The sequence below is a fragment of the Haliotis rufescens genome, unplaced genomic scaffold (assembly GCF_023055435.1).
Source record: "Haliotis rufescens isolate VD_foot unplaced genomic scaffold, xgHalRufe1.0.p SCAF_104, whole genome shotgun sequence".
Lineage (NCBI taxonomy): Eukaryota > Metazoa > Mollusca > Gastropoda > Lepetellida > Haliotidae > Haliotis > Haliotis rufescens.
In genome coordinates, this window is record NW_025963785.1 from 855,976 (window position 1) to 871,933 (window position 15,958).

A 15,958-nucleotide genomic window follows, 5' to 3' on the forward strand; every position below is an offset into this window, starting at 1 on the left:
CTCACGGCGTAACATGTCCGTAACTCAAGAAGTGAGCTGTCCGTTAGTCACGGCGTAATGTGTCCGTACCTCAAGGCGTAGTTTTTCCGTTACTCACGGCTATATGTGTCCGTATCTCACGGCGAATACGTAAATCTGTTCGTGACTCACGCCGTAATGTGTGAGTAGTTCACGGCGTAAGCTTTCCATAATTCACGGCGTAATCTGTTTGTAACTCACGGCGTAGTTTTTCCGTTACTCACGACGTAAGTTGTCCGTAACTCATGTTTCTGTAACTCACGGCGTGATGTGTCCGCGACTCAAGACGTAATTTATCAGTTTCTTACAGGGTACTCTGGTCGTATCGCACAGCGTAGTGAGTGCGTAACTCACTGTGTAATTTGGTCGTAACTAACGGCCTGATGTGTGCGTATTTCACGGAGTGATTTGGCTGTAACCCATGGCGCAGTCTGTACGGGTTCGCGGGTTCGTACTAACGTGATTCGTATGTACTAACTTGCTCATGATATTGTCGGAATCGTTTGGCAGAAATGTCGTATAAATATGAAAAGAGTTTTGGTGCTTTTATTCACCATAAACAGGTATTCAAAATAAGCAGTTTGACCACTTGTAAGCCGTTGACTTGTGCCGCGTTGATAACATGTGATGTGAGAGAGTGCATGTTGTGGTGCTTGACCTCTACACCGAATCCGATCCGGCGAAAACATACAAATTTGATCTGCGATCAGAAAGCCTCAATGGAAGTGTTAGTAAAATAAAAAAATTATCGTTTTCAACACAACCCTTCATAACTACTGGTCATTTTGAAAGTTTGTTGGAAACAAAAACCTTTTTGTTTCCCGATTCCGATTTGCAGAAAAAAAACACTTTTATTTTTTACGGCGTAAATAGTTCCTAACACGTGGAACAACTTCCCATTTTAAAAGAAAATTGCAGTCGGAATGCTTACATGCTGAGCTTAAACAATTCAGGTGCATTTGCCAACAACATTAAACTAAAAGAAACTTAAACCCGCCGGCTTCCGCTGCAAAACCAACGCTCACACCGTTTTAATTAAATAAAACACTCGGAGAATATCCTTGGTTTCTTATAGTTAGACTCACGTAACCATGTTAAGGTGCTGTATGTCTTCAGTGTATTTTAAAATAATAGAACAGAGACGTATAAAACATTGAGCGAAAGCTATGATACTTATAAGCAGTTTGTCTTATTAATGCTGTTCTACATATGTTATCGATCCAGTCAGTTCCTACCTTCGGCAATAGAAACATAAAGGGTGTTTTCGATTGTGATACGTGTCTTCACTCGGAGTTATGATGACTCCTTATCTTTAGTCTAGAGCCTTGATATCAGGCAAATAATAGCTCCAGGATAACTGCTGTACACTTGCTTGACATACGTACTTGAACTTGTACTGAAACGTCGCATTGAAAGTATACACGTATAAATAGTTGATTTCAATAAATCAACTCTGTGCCAAACCGAACAAAACGTTAGGGATCACGGAGGGTTCTTTTTATACACTGAAAGGCAAAAGAAACGTCACTTCTGAAAATACTGATAAAACTTAACAGACACTGGCAGTTACATGTTCTGTGGTCAATAGACTCATTTATCTACTGCTTCTTTTTGTTGCCTTAAAGTCCATTTAACAATTGAGTTTACAGTGGAGTGCTTTGCCCAAACGCAGCCTACTAAAGAGCATTGGACTCAGTTGCGGAAAAGTCTTGTCAAAAACATGATGCACGTGTATATCGTGGATGGTATGGGTATAAAAGACACCCAAAACTGTTAAGCTGGCTTTCGTTTTTTCGATTCATCAGCCATGCCAAGATTATCAGGAAATGAGAGACAACAAGCGATCGGAAGACTGCAAGCAGGCCAGATTGCACAGGTCGTTGCAAATACATTCAATGTCAACGTCAGAACGATATATCGCTTGCAACATCGCCCCAACACCACCAACACCACCGACGACCGACCGCGTAGTGGTCGTCCTAGAGTCACTACTCCCAGACAAGATCGGTTCATGATACGCCAACATCTGCAGAACCGATTCATAATGGCCACTGAAACAGCTCGGAATCATTGGCAACCACCAGCGTGCCATCAGTGATCGTACACTCCGACGTCGCCTAACTGCCAACAACATTTCGTGCCACGGTCCTGCTAGTCTACCCATCCTGAGAGATCGTCACCGACAGGCCGAGTGCAATGGGCCAGGCAGCATCAAATTTGGCGTCAACAGCAATGGAGAAGAATCATCTTCACTGATGAAAGTCGCTTCTGTGTTTCAACGGTGGATGGCAGAGCTAGGGTCTGGCGAAGGAGGGGCGAACGTTATGCTGATGCTTGTGTTATGGAACGAGACCCGTGGGGCGGCCCAAGCATCATGGTTTGGGGTGGAATCGGACTGAACCAGAGAGTGGGACCTGTGGTCTTTCAGAATATTGGTCCAGGCAGGGGTAATGGCATCACAGCTCTCCGCTACATTGACCAAGTCCTCAGACCCCATATCGTGCCTTGTTTTTGCCCGTCATCAAAACCACACCTTTCAGCAAGACAACGCCCGTCCCCACACTGCCAGAGTCACAAGGGACTTCCTCCAGCAGCACAACATCCAAATCATGCCTTGGCCTGCCCTCAGTCCGGATTTGAATCCCATTGAACACTTGTGGGATGAGATCCAACGCCGACTCAACGACGTACGCCCAAGGCCGACAACTGCAGCAGAACTGCGTGTAGCGTTCCTGAGGATATGGGCCCATATCCCAATGGCCTTTAAACAACAGGCTAGTCCACTCCATGTACAGGAAATGTGTGGCTGTAGTCAACGCCCGTGGTGGCCACACCAGGTACTTATTTTGAGACCCCCAGCTGTGATGTCTTCTGGTGCCTCCCTGCGACAACGAGTCTGCAGTAGCCTGGCGGGTAATAACAAAATTCGCTCTTTAACTTAAGAGGCAAGTTTACATCCAAAAAAGCATGCAATTTTAGAATTCCATAATTGCATCCACCGCTGTGATATTGTTGAAATATTGCTAAAAAAGGTATTCACCTCCACACACTCATTTGAGATCGGTTTTCGACATTATAGCAGTGATTACTTAATCGATATTTTGGAAATAATAAAATATATAAATTAGTATTATCTCTTTTGAAAAAAGACCACAGAAGGAAAGGCTGTAGACGTCATGACGTCATGAAAAGACATGATGGTGTATTGTTGCACTGACAACACTCTGCACTGTGATCCGACACTAACACACAAATTGCCTGTTCAGGGATGATAAGGAATCCCACAGATGTGATTTATAATTATATGGTTATAAAGGTAATGTAGTATCATAAATAAAGGACATTTATGAACATGCTTGTCAGGAAATGCGTTTCAATTAATTTTTATGTCCAGTCATGTGTTAAACATGTATACACAACAAAACTATTGTTTTGAAGATGGCTAATTAGGTGGATGTTTGACAGTGTTTATTTTTTCAAGATCAGTAAAGATTATACTGTTGTTTAAAGTTTTCTGTGTATATATGCATTTTCAATGTCTAATGAAACGTTTCTTCACAATTCCTCAGAATATTTTTGTTATGAAGACAAGCGTCGATCGCTTCTGCATAGGCAAGGTCGTCAGTATATGTCTAAATAAACATGGTAGGGACTGGGCGTAATATAGACACCGGATTCCAATCAGCATCGAGAAATCGGACTGCAGTCACTGGGCACCCGTCTCACAGATGGCGGCGATGTCCCTATGGTGGCTTCAAAACACAAAAAGGAAATGAAATCTTATGCTGCAGTGGACACTGATTGAAAACTACAGTCCAAATCAGACAAAATGTAATTGAGAAAAGAATATCGAATGAGAAAAAGCTGAGGCTGTCCTAACTCCTAAAAATCTTTACCCCTGTGAGACTTTCTATTTTTCACTTGACATGGGAGGTAAAAAATGTTTTTCCAGCAGAAGGTACATGATTGTTTGAGTAATGAGGCCAGTCCTTGAAAACATTAAAATATATCAAAATAATATAGGTACGAATTTGACCAAAACCTGAGAAAAAGCAAATCAGCAATTTCGATATTAATGTAGCTTCTGAATCCTTGTGTTGCTCCTGGTTGTGTGCTCACTCCTCACTTGGGTCAGCGGTAAGTCGATTATAAACGCCCACACTTTAACGGAGGATTGGCGGCTGCACAAGATAACTTTGTGTAAGCGGGACTTACTTTGTAACTGTGAGACAAAGATTATGTGTGATTAATCACGAATCCGAATAAGATGAGACCATATCTCGAACATATCACTATCACACCCTCGTGATGGATTACAACAGAAGACGCGAGACTAACCTAACACCGGCTCTCTGTTTACAAAGATGGTCGATTATAAGTAATTTAGATCTTTCGCAAGTACTGTAGTCTTTCCCTCGAGTTCTCAGAGCCTTAACCCGCTACTCACATTATACACAGGAGATAAGTTACATACTCCAATTATTAAAAGGGTTCAAAGCCAATATTCCGTCCATTGCTGCACAATTTTGTTTCTTCTAGAGGAAGAGAGTTTGGTGATGTATAAATGCAACCATTGATTGAAGTGATGCTTTGGGGTGGCAAAGTGGACAAGAAAAAAGTGACATACCATCAGCCTATGACATGCCTGAACCTCAAGGGTCATGTGCATTTACTTAACTTTACTGCTTCACTACACCAGACAATTATCCAGGCCAGATTGCATTTAGTTGGTTATTTAAAATCATATTTCACTTTAAGTTTTGGATAGTGTCCATGTTCGCTCTTGATGTGAAAATAAGTCTCATTTTTTCTTTACATGTTAACATCATCGGATAAGTTAAAGGAAATCACAGCGAGGCCATGGGGAGAATATGACTTTCAGGTTATTGTACGTATGTTGAAAGATGAGAGGATTCATCACCTATTATCATCCCCACATGGATAAACGCTATGAAGGGAAAGATTAGAAAGTACTGAAATAAATATAATGTAAAAGGAAATATGAAACGTCAAAGTCAGAGAATAATCAATCACGATTATCTTCTCAAACAACAGCGCAGATACGTATTTGGTGAAACTAAAAATGATATGTTATTTTATAATTATATCTGTTTCGTACAAGTGCAGAGATTCTGCTGCTTAGAAGATATAGAGAAAAGTCTAATAAATGTATTTGTTTTGTAACACAGTGGGTGTAACATAAACATAAAGAAAAAAGCAATTCTGTGCGCCAAGTTGGGGAGACTTGATGTTATGTAGTGTTAGCGGAAACATGACGTATCGGCTGTGAAATTTCCATTGCTTCCCTAACGTAAAGGAAGAACAGTCTGGCAAGCAAATGCAAATGATGATGACGTCAAACTGGCCGTGGAGGACCTTTTACACCACCAGTGGGATGCAGGCACTCCAGCATCGTTGTCATTATGACCTCTGAGGGGGTTTACATTGAAAAAAAATGATTAGCAACCAACTCCACCGACGCAGCCCAACATAGTTAGGCTCAGAACCTTTCAACAGCCCATGAGCATAAATTGTCATAAATGGACATGTCAGTTCTACTAAGAACAGTTATGGCAAGTTGCAATTAAAACTTCATGCATGAAATTTTGTTCATATACGCAATGCCAGTCTGTCCTAACCAACCAGTCACAGATTGGGATAATACGTCGTCTGCATGTCTAACAACAATACAGCTATGTCGCTTAGAGTCATGGTCGACGTCGTAATACGCTGTCAGAGGGAAAAAAGAGAGTGAAGAGTTATTGGTATTCTTTACAGCGTTATGCCATCCGATTGGAATTGACAATACAATTATATGAATGTCAGCTTACATAAGGTTGACCTTTCAAAATCAATCTCAGACTTGCAGGACATTGCTCTACCCTCATGTCAATGGTATTCAGTCAGTTCGCCAAACAACTCTGACATGTCACAGCGTGACCCAGGTTAATTCTCTTGTTATGTAGACAGGGCATCAGAGGCTCATTGAATGACAAGGTAATTTCCTCTCTTCTCAACATGAATTTTCTGGGATTGTACAGCGAGGTAGAACTACGGAAACGTACAGTGGTTTCGACGTGATCAATTATTCACACTTGCTAAATACAGTCTGTTAAATCGGCTTGAAGCTCAGTGGCATTATGCTCTGTAAATAGCTGTACGGTATACAATGGCGCGAAATATTGCAGACACCCTGTCATATTGTAGTTATGGGACATGCTCATGTTACTAATTACTGGCTTTTCTTATTTCTATAACTATATGCAAGTGTTGAACTTGCGGACGTAATTCTTATGTCACACGAATGAACATTCATATATTACCATTAGCTTAGCAATTTCAGACAGAAGTGTGGGTTTGTAAACGCCACCCTGCAGCAAACTATACTTAAATCTTGATTCAATAATGCTAATGGCCACAATGGTGACACTAGAAATGTTTGGGTTCCGTTATATTTGACAATCAAGATATGTATATTTCGAAGACGTTAATGCCTGTATCAGTATATCAGAATCATATGGCTTGTGTAAAAAAGTTTTCGTCAATAACAATAACTTCCTTGATTAGAACCGAAACTCTTTCTTACAAATGAACTAATCAGAAAAGATGTTACTAATATCCAAACTGAATCTGAGTGTGTCCATGTATTACATGGAACGTCTGTCTTTTATGAGTGTACCAGAGGTTTCTATTTGAGTATGGTGAGTAAGAGGGAATTTCAAAATGTCCATGCGCCATCTCCGGTCATCGTTATAAACGGTGGTTTGGATGGTAGTAGTAAAAGGCTGGGTACATTTAACATTAAAACCGCCTCCGTGGTCTAGTGGTAGAGCGTCCGCCTGGAGAGCGGAAAGTCCGGGGTTCGATCCCCGGCCCCGTCATACCAAAAGACGTTAAAAGATGGTACTTGTTGTTACCCTGTCTGGCGCTCGGCATTAAGGGGCTAAAACAAGGACTGGTCGGCTCGGAGTCAGTATGCTGTGTCTGAGTGGGGTATTCATGTTAAACTGCGGCATGGTATCTTAGTGAGCTAGCATTATAAATCGGCATCAGTCCGGACTAGTACAAGCAGCCACACAAACACACACACGTACATGCACGTCGCTATATAAGTGCAATAATCTTGGTCGCGACGTTAAACCCAATTTCACCTCACCTCACATTTAACATTACAAGCAAGTACTTCAAAACTAATTCTTTTTCGTCTTCTAACTCAACTGTTTTTCACAAACCAACCTAAGCGTTAACACCATGCATACAGACACGATGTATAAAGCACCAAACATGGCAGTTGTATAACAAGGAGTATTAATATGATTATGGATAACAACGTTTGTATTGTCCATGCACACCGTTTCAGGGCTAAGTCTTGCACCTTCATTTACCCGAAACGTTGTGTATGTATAATAAAGAAGTTGTTAGCCATACTAATACTCCTTGTCGTGTTTACACCCAACTTCTAATGCCTATAGAAAGACCTTTAATAAATCCTTTTCATTCTATGACGGGGCGGTCAGGTAGCTTAGTGGTTAAAGCGTTCGCTCGTCACGCCGAAAACCCGGGTTCGATTCCCGACATGGGTACAATGTGTGAAGCCCATTTCTGGTGTCCCCAGCCGTGATATTGCTGGAGTATTGCTAAAACCGGCGTAAAACCATACTCACTACTATTCATTCTATGACTCCACGCACTGCCCTCGCTGAGGGGTGAGTGTACCGGCACTCCGTCTAGGGCATATACGGATTATTTTATACAGCGCTCCTGCTCTCGTCTGTACGTTGGCGTCTCTGGTGTTAGTTTATGCATGCCTATTTCGTAGGTATTGATTGTCTTTGAAGCAATTAACGATAGATTGTCATTCTAAAATGTACCTTCGAAATATGTTTCAAGCTCAGATGGTTGTCTTTGATCAGGCTGAACTGCTGCAACGAGGTGAAATGAAATGTTCCGAATGACGACCCAACGCGATCGTGTTAATTGACTTTTGAAAAGAAGTAATCTCTTAAGTGATGCATCAATTTCTACGGTTTATATTCGAGCTTTAGGTCACAGGGTGGAGGAAAATGAGTTCAGATGGAAACGTAATACCGACCACTCGAGAAGTTATTTAGTGTGTGGTTAATGGTCTGGTCGTCAAACATTTTAGATGTCGAAAGCGTTATTAAGTTACACCCATTGCCCACTTGAACGCTACATCTGTCGAAGCCGCATGTAGGGCGTTGATCAACCATGTGTACCATTTGGTGTGGAAGTGGAATCGATCTTTAAATTTGGAAACCTATGTAGTATATATTATTTTATATCATTAGGGATTTTAAAATTATTGTCCTCGATAATTCTTGAAAAATATAATTAGGCTTCATAATGTTGAAAATGAATAAATTGTCAGCAACCAAAATTACATTGTAGCTATGTGTTTTTCAGAAAATAATATTTTTGCTCATAGTTTAAAAATACAAAATAAAATACTAGTATCTGGTTTTGCAGCTGCAGATAAAAAACAACAACATTTGGTCTTAATACAAAATCCCCCAAAAGTCAGTAACGGACATAAATCCAAAATATCCTCGTCACGCATTTCTATTCTTGAAAGTTCACATAGACTTCTTAAAGACGGACAACGCCGTGGCTATGTACTCAGGATAAACTTTCAACTGATGAACGTCACTGTGAGGATGCTTCTGTTTGTTACAAGTAAAGGTTGATCAGACAGATGTGTTGGATGTGAGCGAATGCATAGAGGATTTGTGATGCTACTTATTAATATAGAGGTAGAATAAGTGCCTCACCCACTGTGACCTTCAGGCAGTTTATGCTTTGACAAAAGACAACATTATTTCCCATATCCTTCTATAATCCGGCACTCGGAAGCTATGAATTACTTTACCAGGAAGGCATCATAAAATACAGTGTGTGGAATAAAGTACCGGTGATTAAAAACCCTCTGCTACTCATAGTCGAACCTAAAAGAAATCGACCGCCTCCGTGGTCTAGTGGTTGAGCGTCCGCCCAGAGAACGGAAGGTCGGGGGTTTGACCCCCGGTCGCGTCCTATCAAAAGACGGTAAAAGATGACACTTGTTGTTACCTTGTATGGCGCTCGGCATTAAGGGGCTAAAACAAGGACTGGTCGGCTCGGAGTCTGTATACTGTGTCTGAGTGGGGTAATCACGTTGAACTGCGGCATTGTATCTAAGTGGGATTGCACTATAAAAGCGGCATAAATCCGGACTAGTACAAGTAGCCACACACACACACACGTGCATGCACGTCGCTATTTAAGTGCAACAGCATTGTAGGCGACGTTAAACCCCATTTCACATCACCTCACCTAAATGAAATCAGACAGAAGTGGCATTAACGGCGAGTGACCTGTGCATATTTATCGTCTCGGAGGCCGTAACGCCTGTACGCTGATACGGCAAAAACTTGCTATTTGTAACGTATGGCAATAGATCGTCAGAGGTTGACCTGAAATAAATCTTTGCTGTCAAGTCCTCTCGAAATATTAACTAAGAAAGTACCCACTGTCTATGAACGCTATATTGCCAATGTAATTAAAGTAGGCTGTCGGCAATAAACAAAGAAGTCGTGGCACGTTAATAAAGGGATACACGTCTGCCTGACATATACATTTACGCTTATATATTTATGATATTGATTTTCTCCCCAAATTTGTAAGTTCAGTTAGGTCTTTTTATGCATACGGAACACCAACACTGACCGTGACTAAGCGAGCTGAGGACATTATTTGCTGGAGGTGGGCTAAAAAAGTGCATTTATTATTATCATACAGATTAAAATTTATTAATGCAACAAAGAGGGTTTATGTGATCCTGGCACGGCCAGGCTTGTTAGCTCATCATCAATTCAGGGCCCTTGCCTCCGCTACTCGCAGACAAGACAGCGAATGGGACTTCTCCCAGGAAGCGCTGCCTTGTCGAATCCACCGAGAACTTTTGGAGAATGTGAAGACTCCCCAGCACTGCAGCCTACTGCATTACGAAGATTGTCAGAAGGGTTGCATTCCTGGCTGCAAACCAGTGTACCAAGGTACTCTCCCAATGTCAGTCAACAGATTGTGAGGAACCAAACCTGTGTATGGGCATATTCAAAAGAATTTTGTCTTTGTCATCTTCCATGACGCCCTCTACATATTCTTGGTCGTACCATGGGTGGACCTCTGCTTTCAAAACCACAAGCATGGCGCAGACGGTTATAAAATTATTAAACTACATGTAAATGGTTTGTGGTATGTTTGATTCTATTTAAGGGCACAGGTCATTGTAACATGTCATAACAATGACTACATAAAGTTGATAAATAATCACACTGCCTTGTGAACATAATCTAGTCTACAGGAGATATAGATATGAAATTTGGATTAATAGAGGAGGCACGGTTCAAAAGATATTCTTAGTCCAATAACGATTACGAGTTATCAGAAAATGCACTTCGTCTTTAATACTGTGAGCAGTGGGATTTTACATAGACGATTTGCTAAAGGAGTTTTTGGCTTGAGAAACGACTGAGTTCAATTTCAAGAGGTACAATGTAGTGTGCTACATCTAACTTTTGCCAGACTACTACGTTGCGTCCTGTCGGTAATATTACTAGCATAATGCGAGGAACTGAAAGAGAAATTAAACAATCGATATGTCCTTAATTTATTACCATTAATTAACCCCGTCATTTCATTTTTTCTCAGCCATGTCTCATTATGTATAGTAACAAGTCTGTATGGTCAATTTAGCCGAACAATTCTGTACAAAGTTAGTTAACCTGTTTTCTCCAGTAAGACAGCTTTTCCAATAACGGGCAATTTCAATTTTTCGTTTTTTCACACTAGACCACCAGCCCATTTCATGTCCTATGCAAATTGCGTGAGTGGCGATTGCTACCGGTGGGGTAGGACATGCTTACCCTTTTCGAGAACATCCGGCGTCAACACTGATTTTCAGTGAACCATTCATATAATTTTCACTGCCATTTTGCATTTCATCTTTTTCCGCTGATAATCGAGACTGGTTATTATCTGGTTTTGAAACTATGAATGGATCACTCAATATCAATGTTGACACCAGGTGTTCGTGCAGTGGGTAAGCATGTGCTTGGGCAATTTTCACCCACCTCTGGAGCCTACAAGCCTCTGATAAACATTTCATACAGTTGACAATACAGCTTACACTGATTACACACTCACCAACAGCTTGCCGACTCCGAATGGAACACGATTCTTTTTTAACTTAATTGGTACACTTTCTATTTCTTAAAACTCTCTATTTCCTCTCATATTGAAACTCAAAATTTCCCAACTACAAAACAATGACAAAATGTAATCAGTACAGGCAGAACTAATACACATTAAGTCTACTTGTTTCTATTTTATTTCTTGAATACATGCCGTAGCCATTTATTAAAACGGATAATACATAACATATTGGAGTACATCTCTTTACATTTAGACAACGGGAACATGTTCGGATGTGCAGAGAATACACGAACGATAACGAGTTAATAAGTATTTGGTAGCATTACAATAGCCTGTCCCACGCGTCTACTTTCATGACGTCCAAGGAAGTGGAGCATCTAAGTACTCTTAGCAATTACTGACAATACTCAACTCCAGTGAGACCAAAGACATTGCCGTCCCGGTTCCTGTGGACTCGATATTTATGTTCCCAAGTCCCTCAACATTTATTAAGATAAAACCCTTGATTTTCTAGCCTCTCATCCGTTCAATGCGAAGGATGGCTGACTCTCCCCGGAGATATGCCGGAATCATCACAACATAGATTCACTGGCAATTGCGGGGAAGTAAGGAGCAATCTCTGTAGTAGTCTTTTGAATTTAAACGTTAACTGTGCGCCAATCAGCCAAGCATGGCCTACAAATTGATCTTTGCTGACCAACATCTGTGTGATTGACGTGTTGTTAATTACAAAGAAGCTTCTGCTATTGATCAACTAACAACTGACGTTTAGCTGTTCTCCACTAACACGTGACCGCTATATTTCAGTAATCACAACAGTAGATTAATCAATAGCCTTTTCATGTGTGTTGGGATGGATATGTGGCTGATTGACTTCAAGTTATCATAAAGCATTAATGTTTTTCTTCTGAGTGTAGTAACCTGTAGGCTTGGATATTGGGAGGTCACCAAGTTTATTACACTGAATATGTTGTTCCAAGACTGGATTACCAATAGTCTATCGTATTAACGACTGGGGACCAACTAACAATCTTGCATTTGTTTTAAAGTTTACCTCTTGGATAGGTTATTTTACCCGAGGCATAGATTTGCTTCAGGGGGAAATGAATAGTGTTTAACATTTCCCTATTACATCATCAGTAGACTAATCAAATTAATGTTCAAATATTCTCGTTTTCCTTTCAGATATAGAGGCTATGTGAGGATGTGTCATTTGAAGCACTGAGGGCGGTCTGTCAAGTTTGGGATGTCCCTCGACCACAATTCCACCATGACTGTCGATGGACAGCAGTCCATTTACGTGGTCAGTTCCCATGAAAACAACACGGATCCACTGTTTGTTATCTCCACTCTCACCTCCCTCCTGAATGGCAGTGACGTAGAGGGGGCAACAGCATCGACGGTATCTGACTCTCTTAAAATCACTAGGTTCGTCGTCCAGAAGGTGTTAGTACCACTGATAGTTACCGTTGGTCTTTTGGGCAATATTCTCAATATTGCAGTGTTGTCACATCCTTCTATGAGGAATTCGACAAACATATACCTCATGGCGTTGGGATTTGCCGATACCATTTACCTCATCTTCATGTTTACGTTGTCCTTCATCCATTGCTCGGATCAGAACCAGCCAAGATGGTCCCTACAGTTTATTCCATACGGACGGGTGATAACAGATATTGCTGGTAACTTCGCAGTGTGGATTACCGTGATATTTACAATTGAGAGATACGTGGCTGTGTGTTTGCCTATGAAAGGAAAGGTATGGTGTACTGTAGGAAGAGCCAGATTGTACTCATTCCTGGCAATGCTGTTTTGTGCTGTGAACACCCTTCCGGAAATGTTTGAACTGGAAATAGTCCCCAAGGATTCAGGTGGTTGGAAGTGTCGCTACACGGCTATGACAAAAGAGAAGAGCTACCAAATTGGCTTCAACTGGTGGTATGTCACCATCTTTACGCTTGTGCCTTTTGTGTTTCTCATCATCTTCAACACCCTCCTCATCAGATCTTTGTTGAGAGCAAAGAAGAAGCGACAGTTGATGGTCCAGAGTAGTGTGAATAAAATGAATGTCAAGAGCACTCGAGAAGAAAATAAGGTCACGCTGATGTTGGTGACAATTGTCATAATTTTCCTATTGTGCCAGCTTCCCTGGACAGTACTGCTGTTGTATCGGTCATACCTGGATGATCATGGAATCAAGGTGCCTGTTAATGATGTCAAGATAGCGGGCAACATCTGCAACTTCCTTGTTCAGATTAATGCCTCTATCAATTTCTACCTCTATTCCTTCTTCAGCAGGAAGTTCAGAAAAACATTCAAAGCCATCTTTTGTTTTAAGGTATTTCATACAGCACCTGCTTCAGTTTAAGCTTCATCCTGAAAAAATATATAGATAATATTTCTCTTGAAGAAAACTGCTTTCTTCGTAATGTGCTGATGAATGTGTGGATCTTTTGAACATACTGTAGGTTAACACATTCTTTCCCGGGATTATTCGTTTTACTGTGTAACATAGTAATTATATGAAATGTGATCAACTGTTGTGTATGTGATAACATGTGCTTTACCACATAATGTGATATATCGTAGGCGATTGTGATCGACTACAGTCATAGTAACCTTTTTTGAAGCTGGAGAGTGTCTTCACGAAATATGTGAATGCTGCAGTAATATAATTGGATTCCATGATGATGATATCAGTGTAACACATGCCTTTGTCAAGCTAGTTGTATTAGCTAGATGTCTCATGTTTGTATCTTGTACTATGACATGTTAGGTTAGCTATCTTGTTTCTGCTATTTACAGAGAGTTTACTTTACCGAGATGACTATAAATCCACCCTCCGGGTCATTGGTCGAGACAGCATGGCCCGGAATGTGGATATATCACTTGGTAAGGAATACATGTCCGGCCCTCACGACAGCATACACACGATTAAGTGTCTTGTGCCATTTTCTCTGTATAAAGAAAGTGCAATAGAAAAGTGAATAAAAGATATTTATTCAATAAACCTATATTCACTGTATTTTGAAGTTCGTATTTTTTTGTCCACTTACGTCGCTATGAGTGTACTAATCTTGAACGCGACTTGAGCCCAATTCGCCCCAACACTAGAACGTCCCTCGTGACACAAAGTCGTGCAGCATATTGTACACAAAATCTAAAATAACGTATAATGAACTGATATTAAATCCTGCAAACTGAGGAATGTTGCATCAGTCAGTGTTGTACCTGGTTGTTGGGTGTTGAGTCGCGAAGCTTCTAGATCTATATAGCGTTTGTCAACATCAGGCACCAAGGGAGGTCACTCTAACAACCACTTGGAGTGCAGGTTGATGATACATTTCATGAGAGCTTGACTCTTTTTGCCGCTTAATATTATCAGAAATAAAGTTACAATGGTCGAGATTTCGATTGTTTACATCAGCTTGGTATAGCTGGAATATTGATAACTGCGGCAATAAACACTCACAATCTCCCAGAGGCAAGGGGGCTTGCCGAACAAGGCTGAAATGTCCTGTCCAGTGGTTATGACTAGTTATGTCCCTTCTTGGTTCCTCCTATTGACCAATAAGATTCCACCTCTCATATAACTTGCGACTGTGGCAGAGTACTTGAGCACATTGATAAAAATCATAAAAACATATCTGGAAAATATCGGCCGACGCCAAGTTAGAGGTACACATGTTTTGCATATCCTGCAGTCGAACAAATTCTGCACGGCAGTCGCAATGTTATATCGTTAACAGATATTGTATATCTGACTGCTTCTCCCCATCCTACACTTGTGTACCTAGTTTTAGCTCACCTTGCCCAAAGGCCTGGAAACAACCATTTGATATTATGTCCCTGTAAATTCTTGAAAAAAATAAAAATATGTTTCAGACCTTTGAAAACCCCCAAGAAACTGCCTGCAATAAAAATACATTGTTGCGAGGTGTTTTTCTCATAAAAGAATCAGGTCCATAGTTTTAAATAGAAAACTATCTAGTTTTGCAGCTGAAGCTGAAAACATGTCTACTCTCGATACTAAATTCAGCACCCAAATCCAGAATATCAAATGGTCGGTCCCCTATATCATTGCAAGCTGCCCATCCCCTTTCATTTTTTCTACTTTTTCGATAACCACTTGACAGATTTTGTTATGTAAGTTTGCCTGACCATAAGGGTATACAAATTTGTTGAAGGCAAGAACATATTTTTTTATTATTTATGTTCCAATTTTGACGCATCAGTCACAAAAATGTCTGATACAAATCTCTATTTTGGCTTTAATCATTATGTTCCCTTGGTTTTTAGGTGAATAATATATTTGCCTTTGCATGTGTTTGTGACGGGTGCCACTCCCGGAGCAGGATACATTCACCTTTTCGCGAACACCTGGCATCATCACCATATGATAGTAATATATTAACATATACTTATGATATTAACATATATTTATGATATAGTCGGAATTGCACAAAGGACTATTGCGGATATTTCTTTATTAATATTAGAAGGGTTTTGTCACATTTATTTATATGAACTAAGTCGATTTGTCTGCTGGTGATCATTTTGACCCCGATACATATAACTTACTTGGTAGTATTTTCGTAAATATGTTGAACAGACAAAAGAGAAAGTGATCGTGCCAAGACAGTAAACGTGCCTTTCGGAGTGGATGAATTCATTGCGAGATGTTGTCATTGGCAGAATGAACATACTGAAAAGGAGGAAAAAGAACCGA

The 15,958-nt window shown here is 40.6% G+C and overlaps 1 protein-coding gene across 1 annotated transcript in view; it reads left to right on the forward strand.

Moving 5' to 3' along the window:
- The window catches only part of LOC124131600 (FMRFamide receptor-like), a 63,195-nt gene extending 48,941 nt beyond the window's left edge, over positions 1–14,254 (forward strand). Inside the window, exons 2-3 of the mRNA XM_046494969.2 lie at positions 12,415–13,567; positions 14,035–14,254. Of these exons, the coding sequence (XP_046350925.1) occupies positions 12,476–13,567; positions 14,035–14,208 (1,266 nt within the window). The 5' untranslated portion in view covers positions 12,415–12,475 and the 3' untranslated portion in view covers positions 14,209–14,254. The remainder of the gene's footprint in view (positions 1–12,414; positions 13,568–14,034) is intronic.
- Positions 14,255–15,958: the final 1,704 nt, after the last annotated feature.